Source organism: Solenopsis invicta, chromosome 6 (genome assembly GCF_016802725.1).
Source record: "Solenopsis invicta isolate M01_SB chromosome 6, UNIL_Sinv_3.0, whole genome shotgun sequence".
NCBI lineage: Eukaryota > Metazoa > Arthropoda > Insecta > Hymenoptera > Formicidae > Solenopsis > Solenopsis invicta.
The window spans coordinates 18,656,678-18,667,819 of record NC_052669.1 but is presented as its reverse complement, the minus strand read 5'-3'; the positions used below and the strand labels follow the sequence as shown (position 1 = coordinate 18,667,819).

The window sequence follows — 11,142 nt, the reverse complement described above, 5'->3', positions numbered from 1 at the left end:
CAATCTAAAAATATATATTAATATCAATTGATAAAACACATGATTGGGTCTGATTTTTAATACTGTGAACGTGGTCCACTTCAACCAACTCCGATTAATTTTAATCGGAACCGACAGTGTGACTTAAATAGCTTTTTCTTAATTTATTTTTATTATATTATACATATGATATGAGTGTTATTACAATTATAACAGAATGATAAATATAAGTATAAAATTAATTGTTTTTACAAATTGGTTTCAGTTTTTACATTAAAGAACTTATATAATTACAAACTACAAACGCAATTTAATATATATTATTTTCTTCAAAAAAAAAAAAAAAAACAATGTAGGAAAAGGTACAATTGAAAATTACTTAACGATTAGTTACACATAACAATTACAATACTTATTATGTTAAATATAAAGTAAAAATGTTATATTTGATAGAACGATATCGCTATTTTTTCGGAGATATATGATTATAGAGAATTTTTTATCGACAGCTGGCGCAATTTTTATATGTACTTACTTTTTGTAAGGAGAAGAATTTTATACGATACAAAATTATTGTGTAATCAAAGCCACGCATTTGTTTTTTCAATAGATACGACACGATGCAAGTTGCAATAAATTAAAGCGCTTTAAAGTACAATTCCTGCGTTTTCTTTTAACTTATAATTTTTCTCACTTCACGAGAATATTAATTTCATTATGTTCTCTCTGCTGATATTTGCATTTTATATTCTCTTCTGTTACTCTGCTTTGCCCCCTCGAAACGTAACATTTCCCACGCCTTTGATACTTCGATACTTCTACTTGCATTTTAAGCGATCAGTATTGAATGTTTATTTATTCTGGTTTACATACGAAAACATTATTTGCTTGTATATATAAGCAAATGATGTATGCGCATGTATAGTACGTTGCGTTATATATAAATTTATTGTGATATCTTTGGTTATAAATATCCTCCTAATCTCGTTCGCTCTGTATGACAATCTTCTTGCCCGAGTAAACACCTTGTTTTTCCACGAAGTTCACAACAAAAATTATTTATTCTGCTTCATGACGCGAATGGATAGGACATTAGACAAATTGTCAAAGATCGAGTATCTATGTGTTAAGTTATTGCGAACAAATTATTTAGACTTTTCTTCTTAAGGCTGTTCAGTACAATTTAAACACTTGTATTAAAAATTAAGAAAGTGAAAAGATTAATGTTTTACATTACAGAACGATATAGCTAGCCTCAATATATTTTTAACATACATAAAAAAATTCCCTATTTACAATTTTAATAAAATTCTGTATCATAACTGTTTATTAAATTGATTTTCGTAAAAATTGAAACATTAACTCTAGAGAAATCATATCACTTTTGTGAAAAAAATTTTATTTCTTTGTTATTTACATTTTGTTATTCAGAATAAATATTTTTCTTGGAAATCAAAATTTGCACGAAAGTTTAATCGATATATTTATCGTCTAGAACTACCAAAGCAGTCAAAGTGATTGATTCATAACTTTTTATTAAATTTATAACAGTGCATTTTCTGAAATTGCGATGTTTGTTGCGATATGTAAAGTAAATTAAATTGTTTAATTTACTTTTCTCCTTCACCTCTTTTTTCAAAGTAAAAAGTAAATTTACATACATATATATAGCGTGTATATATATATATATATATATATATATATATATATATATATATATACATATATACATACACAGGTTTAAAAATTCAATATTTAAAAAAAAATTGAATCAAGTTAAAGTTAAAATTATTTACGTAAAAAATTGCGTCAATTTTAAATTAATTTAAGTTACATTAAAATAAATTAAAAGTTAAATTAAAAAAAATATTCATATTGAACTAGAATATTGTAATTCTTTAAAATTGGATCACTCTAAATAACAAAACAAGAAATTATTTTATCGATCGTCAAATAAATTTAATATTTTATTTGTAAACGAAGTTTATATGAAATAACAAAGAAATATTATTTTTTATATGGGAACGTAATTTTCTTTTACAATTTTTTTCCTTTAGGTAGGTAAACATTTAACTTAGCAAAAGAATCAACAAGTTAAAGTTGTGCTTTAAAAATAACTCTCTAGTTAAAGTTAAAATTAACTCATTTGAAATTGACTAAGTTAAATTAAAGGTTAGTAAATTTTTAATCTTATTTAACTTTTAACTTTTTAATTGATCGCTATCCAATTCTAATTAAATTTAAGTAGCAAAAATAAGTATAAAAGATTAATCATCGATAGTTCTAATATTACAATTAAATATCAACAAATGTCCGGTTTTGTATTTCAATTGTAGGTGAATGTAACGCATTTGGTACGTGCTGAATGACCGTGACGACGATGCGGCGATTTTGCAAATATTTGCGACAGATCGAACGTTGCATTGACGTAACAGCGCTCATGCAATTCATGACGCATTCAATAACGAAACTCGATATAACAAGGATCAAAATATATGCTTGTAATTGTTCTGCTTCTGATTTCTAAAGAAAATTCCGAATTATATATAAACAAATGTCCACTTCAATATCCATTTTCAAATTTTTTCTCTCGAAAGATATAATGTTTCCCAAGGTATTAATTAATCGCGCGAGACATACATACGCGCATACACAATGCAAACCTCGTTTGAAGTCTAATCTCTATAATGGAACGGCCGCCTCAATTAGGCGGGACTTATTTTCGTCGGGCCGCGATGTTTGAGCGAGCATTTGTAGCCACGCGACACCGCCACGCGCCGCTCGTTATACCCCGTCGCCGATGGCGATTGTTTCCCCTTGGACCCCGCAAAAAATGATTGCCGAGTCCGCGTCCAGTCACCCGATCAGCTGGACGCGTCGCAATTATTACAACGCAGTGAGAAAATCACGAGTGAATCGAGAGACGAGAGATTCGCCACCGCAGACTCCCGATGCTCATTTTTCATCTCGTATTTACGATTATCGCGTTCCATTCACAGACTAAACAGGGGAAGGCGATCGAAGTACGCGTTTCGCACTTTTGCGAAAAGTTCTTTCGCAATTGCATCATTTTATTGCCGCGAGTAACTTTATTATCTGCGACGAAACGCTCGTTCGATAAGGCGCAATCATTTCAGATACGAGATAACGCGAGTAACGCCGGGGGGAAAGATTTATCGGGACCACCGAACGATTAACTAACCGGAGAGTGCACTCGCGATTTCAATTCCGGGGTGGAATCCGAGGGGTGTGGAGGGAGATCCTTCCACGGTCGGGTCGCGGCTCTCGTATGTTATGACAATTATGAGTTTTCCGTGGGGCCACTCGGGGGTGGCACGTGGCCGACGTGCATCACGGGGGTAGGAGGGTTGAGGGGGGTGGGGGGCACGCACAGTGCGGCGCGTGCCGCCGCGTGAGAACGGTCGCGCTCACACGCGTCACACGCACACGACGCGCACGTGTGTGCACGCAATCGTGAGAGAAGGAGAGAGCGAGAGGAGTAAAGCGCGTGGGCTCCCGGGATTTATCCGGCTCTCTCGACTTCCCGGTTGCATCCTCGGAGGAGCGTCGATTCAATTTCATTCACGTGTGCTCGGCCGTTCACGTTATCACTTTGATTGAAGAATAGTTTACTATTTAGATTACCCGCATTTCAGATTGAAGAAGAATAAATGTATTGATGTGCAAAAATGTACATAGGTGTAGAGCTAGGTAGTACTAGATTTAAATTTCTGGGCGGATGAGTGTGGTAGAAATTTTTTTAAACCGAATTCCCTTTTACGTAGATGGATTGCTTTACAAGATACACATGCGTTTTAATTAAAAAAAAATAGTTCTGTAATTATTTCGATATTTCATGTAACTTAATACTGAAAGAGCCAATTGCATCCTAAAGAGTATGCAATTGGCTCGTATTAAATATTATCGACAATATTGATTACATTCAATATCTTTTTTAAAACAAATTATCGCGTGCGTGTGTGTGTGTGTGTGTGTATTCGCATTGAAATATAATTTAATATTATTTAAATCATCATGATTAAATATAAAAAAACTGAATGACATTTGAAGCGTCCGTGAGCTAAAGTTTATTTAGCATCTCGCTGTAGGGACAGTTGAATTAAATATTTGACATTTCGAAATGAAAAAGCTGCAGGAAGATGTGCAAACAAAACGGGAATTATTGTAAAACGAATAAGGGTCTTTGATGAGTTTCAAACTTTTTGAACTAATAATAGAATAATAATGAAATTTTATTATCGAAAATAACTTGGAAGGCTGAATGAAAAATAAATCCATAATTCATTGAAATAATAAATATACTACATGCATCTCGAGTTAAATAAAAATCTAGGTCCTACTAAATGACAAATCGATACGTGCCACACGTTTCACGTTGCATGCATACGAAATGCACATGTGCACGCGTGTGTTTGCGCTTTGCGCGTAAACATGCCCGAATCTAGGTGACGGAAACTGTTATGATAAAACGTCGACAAGTGAAACGTCGACAAGTGAAATTGCGTTTATCGCCGCCCTTTAACGTCCCATCCTTAATTTTCTTCGTTTCACATTCGATAAGCCGCGAAACACGTTCTTCGCATTTGCGTGCGTGTGGTAGTGCACACGTGCGTGCACGTGCACGCGTATGCACGCGCACACGCCGACTCGTGTCGTGTTTTGTCCTTGCTCTTACTTACAAACGCGTTTGTGCAGGTGCATAATTCGCAACGAGAGACTCTTTTTTTTATAAATAATCTAAAAGCAACAATGAATAATTCATATGAGTAGGCAAAAATTAATTAACTCTCTCTGACTAATTGGAATATTGAACTTTGAATCTTCCGATTTACGTGTCTCTCGCGATAAGGCAGACATCACTCTTCGTGATGTAATGTTACATGATTAATCGTAACCCAGTCTGCAAATGCTTTCTCGTGTGCACATTAGAAAAATCGTAATGCAGATGCATAAGCATCGAGATCCAATCGTCTGTAATGGCATCGCTACTTGGACGAACTAATCGACCGGAATCGCGCGGTCCAATAAAATTATCACGTATATCAGTGTTTTGTCAATGAGCGATTGCTGCTCTCGCGGTAGATTTTCTCATTCAATCATTCGTGCATTAATCCAATTCGTTCTTATTCTCGCCTCTATTCCCCACGGGCCATTGAGCACTCGTTCTGTCCCACCGCACAGTGCATCGCGGCGCGGACTCGCGTGCATGCGTATTCCTTATCGAATTGTGCCTTGATTAATCGGTACCTCGTACTCTCGCATTAGACAGATGGTCTCGATTTTCTTATTTGTTACTTGTAATTTACTTTAAATTAATTACTGACAAGTACAGATATCTCCTCTGATATCTTATAAAATATTTATATTTTATCATTTTCTTACAGATATTCTTGTAAGCGCGTACAAAAATCTACGAGAAATGTATAATTTCATAAACACACACACACACACACACACACACACACACACACACAGAATATATTTATAAAATTTCCTATTAATTAATTGTTAATGTAGGCTAATATTTAATCAAATACACATATGCATATTTGATTAAATACTGGTCTAAATATATAACAATTAATTAATTGGAAATGAAAAGAAATGTATGAAAAATCAGATAGATGTTCGGAGGAACAAGAGAGAAGCATTAGCTTAATCAAAAAGTTATTAAAAAAAAATTGCATTATAATTTAATTGAGAATGCTAAAAATAAAAATTTACATTGTGGATACTAGAAATAACTGTGAGGGCGTTGTACTGATAAATAAGAATTTAATACACATTGTACGAATTACAATGTTATTATCGAAGTTTTTAATATTTAATGCTATCATTAATTGACTTCATTAAGAAACTACATATATGATGAAGCAATTTCAAATTTTGTTCTAAATTCTATAAAATAATAATAATCTTAATAGTAATAATAATAATAATAATAATAATAATAAAGATTCTGATTATGATTATGATAATTATTATGATAGTAATAATGATTTTGATATTAATAATAATAACGGTAATCCTATGAAACAAATTTAAAAAGCCTACTGTCTATCGTGTGCACAAATAGTTTATAATATTTAGAAACGTTAGAAAAATTTTGAAAGTCGACAAACGATGAAACAAGAGAATGAACACGCACTGACACGAGATTGGTTGCTCAGGAGATATAAATGAAACGGTCAAAATAGAAGATCGATTCGAATCGATGAATCGAAACTCTCGAACTATTTGAATTTGAATTGTTTGCGCACACCTCTATTGCGCACACCTCTATTATGAACCCTGATATTTTCTGGTAAAGAGAAATACGTAAAAAAGCGCGATAAAAAAAGATTGAGAGACGTGGAGCGAGGTGCAGTAATGTGAGAAATATTCCCTCTTCCGAGCGGGAAACTCTCTATTGCGCTAATAAGCGGCTTTAATACGTAAAACCAGATGCAATTTGCGAAATGTCACACGAGCAGACGTTTATTTGCTACCGTTTAAGACCGTCAATTAAAATCAATCCAGTCGGAAGGGCGACGCGCCCCCGCGGAGTGGAAATTACTATTACGTCAAGCCGGGCGTAATTACCGGTCGCTCATTAGTCTCCATCTCCGCGAGGCGAGGGTTAAATGCCTCGAGCACGCCGCTCCGCGCGGCGACCGCCAGGCCCCGGAAGTCTTTCCGCGTCGCGGGTCAGGGGGGTCGCGGCGGCGTCAGCGCCGGTCTCGGGCGTTCCGGGCTCGGGGATGATCGTGCGGCGCCGCGGCGCCGCGCCGGTCGGCGCGGCGGGGTCATAAATGGAGAGGCGCGGCGCTCCGGAGCGGTATTTCGTCGCGTGACGCCGTGGCGTTCGCATCGATCCGGGCGAGACGGCGCGAACCCCGTAAGGGCGGATAAGCCGAGGCGCACGGCCGAAAATCAATCCCGGCGCGTGTCAAGCTCTCGCGTCCGCGGCGGCAGCGGCGAAGATACGACTGTCGGCTCTCGAAAAGGTTGTTTCTCCTCCCGACCAAGGGTTGATCGACCAGAGAGAGAGAGAGAGAGAGACGAGTAGAACTGACGACGTTCGAGAGACAAGATCGACCGCGATGCTGAAGAAGTTCCTCGGCAAGTCCGGCCGCAGGATCCTGCGGGTAAGCGGTTTCTTTTAACGAGATTCTCCTCCAGGGTGTTTGCTCGTATCTCCGACTGTTGCATACTTCCATCCTCCGAGAGAGAGGGAGATAGAGAGAGAGCGCGGCGATGGATGCACCGGCGGATCGCCGAATTCTCGCGTATATACCCTTCCTCGTGTTATCTCCGCGTGAGACTTTGTCGCGATTAACTCGCATGCGAACGATTAACGCTGCTCGTTTACGTCATTCCGCCTGGGCGTGAAATCTCCGCGCGTGACGGTCAATCATCGCGGATCGATGTCCTTACGTGTGTCGTGGAGTGGCTTTGAGCGCTGACGGATAACTCTATCGTACGTAGCTCGACCTTTTCGCGACGATGGGGTAGTGGTGCACCCTCCTCCCTTGTCTCTCCCCTTTTTCTTTCTCCTTTGTCATTCATCAAGCGTTCATCATCGGCGACGCTTTCTGCTTTGCAGGCGATCAAGAAGCTGTCTACCAGGAGCCGCAAAGCCAAAAGGTCGTGCAATCCTAGCTCCTGGCACACGGCTATCCCGGACCTCGAGACTACCTCGCTCTCGTGGTCCTTGCCGTCCCTGGACGCCAAAAGTATCGACACGTACATGACGTACGTGGCCGAGAACCAAGAGGAATGCACGTCGAACTGTTGTTGCTGCGACGAGTACGAGGAGAACCAGAGGAACGAGAACAGGGAGAACGAGATGATAATCTAACGTCCGTGCCGCTAGGCGCGAGCTAGGATGACCGGCGCCCTCGCAGGCTCGCTCGCTCGTCCCGCGATCGAATTCGCCGGCGATCGCTCGTCCCGCGATCGAATTCGCCGGCGATCGTCCGCGAGAGAGAGAGAAAGAGAGAGAGAGGGTGGCAATGAATCGCACGCGCGCCATTCGAAACGAATATTTAACCCTTAACTGGTGAGTACGAGTACTCATTCGACGTTGTTCCCTTGGTTTTTATTTTCAAGAACATTTTTCGTTTCCGTGACCACGACCACAGCGCGACGGCTAGTGCAATGGCTGTACCAAAGAGTTAACACATATCGACAACCTGCAATTCCGGTTAAGGGTTAATCACGATCCCTCCGTAATCTGTTTTACACACGCGCACACACACAAACACACACACACACACACACACACACACACACACACACACACACACACACACGCACGCACGCACAAGCGCGCGCGCGCAAATACATAGACATATACGAGCGCTTTTACGCGCTCCCTTATTTTTCGATAGATACATGTCGTACGTCGAGAAGCTCATACAGCACAGAGAGATTGCAGAATAATTGCAAAGATATTTCATTGCAAGGTTGCAACTTTGCAAAAATGCTGGGAAATGTTGCTGCAGTGGTAACTCATGTAGCACAGCATAGAAAGAGCGTCGCAAAATATTGCTGCAATGTTTCAGCAATGTTGCAGCGATGGTAAAATGTTCGTTTCACAAATATTGATTCGTAATGTCAACGTATATAATATTACGTATTAATATTTCTGAAGCGGACATTTTATCGTTGCTGCAATATTGCTGAAATATCGTAGGAATATTTTGCAATGTTTTTGCTATTCTGTGCTGTACGGGAAAGTCTCCGCCTTTAGACGTATTGCAATATTACAATGTAATACGTTTCGGTGTCTCCGATATTACTCCAAATATCGTTAACATATTTTGGCATATATAACTTCTAGGAATGTGATTATCCTTCTAAAATAATTTAGATGAAGAATCAAAAATTCTACTATCAAAATCTCATTTACTTTATTCGAACTCAATTTTGACGACTCACCCCTTTAATTCTTTGCAGCGTGCATTTTTCTATCAGCCCAATTTTAACGAAATTTGGTATATACTCGGGAGATTTATACTCTCGCTGATTTCGAAATCAAAATTTGAAAATTTGAAAAAAGACGTAAAAAGATGCAAAAAATTTGTAAAAATTGTAAAAAAAAAACTGAATAGAGAAAGATGACATATGAGTGTGTCACTACGCCACAAAGGATTAAAGAATCATTTCATTAGAATACGAGTGGTTTTCTAATTACAAGTAAAATTCCGTCCATCTAATGAAACACGAGACATTAATTTTTACAAATATTTTTCAAAAAGCTTGCGGTAACAGTGTTGAAATAATATTCAGAAAAGATCTTCGCAATGCCTACGTAATATGCACTATCGCAGCATTGTAACGATGCTGCTGCAAGCTTCTGTGCTGTACGGGAGATAGAAGACGCTCTGTGGCTGGACCTCGGATTGTATTATAGCCGTATCTCGATTCCCTCGGCGTATCATCGGGAGATAAGGACGCGGGGGAGACGCGACGCTTTATGTATATTTCCCATAGTTAGTCTTCCAGACTAGATTTATTTTCTAGCGCCGCGACTTGTATTTTTCAGCGCGAATCGCCTACACGCGCGACTCTCGCGCTCGCTTCGATCTCATTTAGCGCCGTTAATTCCATATATAAGACAGACGTGTCTTACGTACTTATTTATTGCCGCGATGAAAATAAGCCGCGATTGCGAGCGCGGTCGTACATTGATAATTAAGTTGACCCGTTCGATTCAATTCCTGGCGCTGATCCGACGGATCCGACGTTTCTTTTCCCCTTCCTTGACTTTTATCGTTTCTTTCGTCGCGCAAGTAAGGAAAAGGAGCGACGCGACGCTCCGCGCGTCATATCGTCTCTTTCGACATAGCGAATAGCAATATGTGACGTAGTACAAAAAAAAATATATAATATATATATCTCGCCTAGCGTGTTATCGACGAGCGTTCGGGCGGCGGAATGACGTCCGGAATTTAATAGGACTTTTCCATCCGTCATCCGCGCGGTTTTATCATATCGGGTCTAACTCGTGGATCACTATTTTGCAATATCACTGTTTTTCGGTGTCACGAAAACTGTTTTTTAGATGATTTGATCGATTACTTGTTCTCGCGAGCCCGTACGTGTCCCAGACACGTGTATACCCGCGCGGCGGAACATTTTACTGCATGTGTGTGTGCGTGCATGTGTATGAGTGTGTGCGTGCGTGTGCGTGTGCGTGCGTGGATGTGTGCAGGTAATTTATATCTAATTATTGTAAACCCCGAAAAGAAAGGTTTCAGGGGACTAGCGATTAGAATTAACAGCCACGAGATCTAGGATAACGAGGGAAAATTCAAACTATCTATTTCTTTCACTTAACTATGCACTGACGCAAATACGTCTCTCAGCGGCACTCGGCTGTATACGAATCAAAATATCAAAGGTTTAATCGAGTAGGACACAATCCGAACGTATCCCTGCTGTATCCCTACTTGTTGATATAAAGATTTCGGGGATGCAAAGATTTCTAAGAGGAAAAATTTCGACTTTTTTGAACTCGCTGTCGTCACTCTTACTATATCATAATCATCCTAGGTGTTCAATATTTCGCGCGGTCAAGGTGCATCCGTTAGATTAGTCGGCAGATACACGAGCGACCCTCGGTACGGGTTAAACTTATCAGAGTTTAATTCCGAAGAAGAAGAGCAGTGTACGTCTACGAGCCACTTCTGTAATTCTAAAACGATCTAGCGGGCGATACATTCGCTTAAGGTTTATTTTGTATTTAATACGTTTCGCCAAGTTCGAGTATCGACGGTATTTATGCAATAAGTCGCACCGGCCTGATTCACTCGTACCGAATTCTTCTATTTCCGATCGTTTCCGGCACCTTTGCTCAAAGCGCGCAAAAGTCAATCTTCACAAAATGTAGCGAGATGCGTTTCCATTCTTCCTACGGGTTGAAATTGTAAGAAGAAGAAAAAGATAAAGAAGAAAAAGAAGAAGAAGAAGAAGAAGAGAAGAGCTTTAATGACTTATATCTATGTATAGATGCAGAATTTATATATACAAAGAGAAACTATAAAAATATGGATGTATAATATGGATGATGCGTGTTGATATACTTTATCGTCTCGATAAGGCTGTGACTTTGTAAAGCGGATGTGAGTGTCGTAAATAAAATGGTTTTATTGACGA

The 11,142-nt window shown here is 39.1% G+C and overlaps 1 protein-coding gene across 2 annotated transcripts; it reads left to right on the top strand.

Annotated features, from left to right (window-relative positions):
• The first annotated feature begins 6,809 nt into the window (after nucleotides 1-6,809).
• On the top strand, nucleotides 6,810-11,142 carry LOC105207901. 2 transcript variants are annotated; one of them, XR_005574995.1, is made up of 3 exons: nucleotides 6,810-7,127; nucleotides 7,586-7,892; nucleotides 7,924-11,142. XR_005574995.1 is itself a non-coding variant. In XM_011177587.3 (2 exons), the coding sequence occupies exons 1-2, from the start codon at nucleotides 7,083-7,085 to the stop codon at nucleotides 7,838-7,840; spliced, it is 300 nt and encodes a 99-aa protein (XP_011175889.1). In that variant the 5' UTR covers nucleotides 6,810-7,082; the 3' UTR covers nucleotides 7,841-7,917. The 2 variants fall into 2 exon arrangements, 1 of the variants encoding a protein (XP_011175889.1); XM_011177587.3 differs by lacking the exon at nucleotides 7,924-11,142 and having other exon boundaries at nucleotides 7,586-7,917.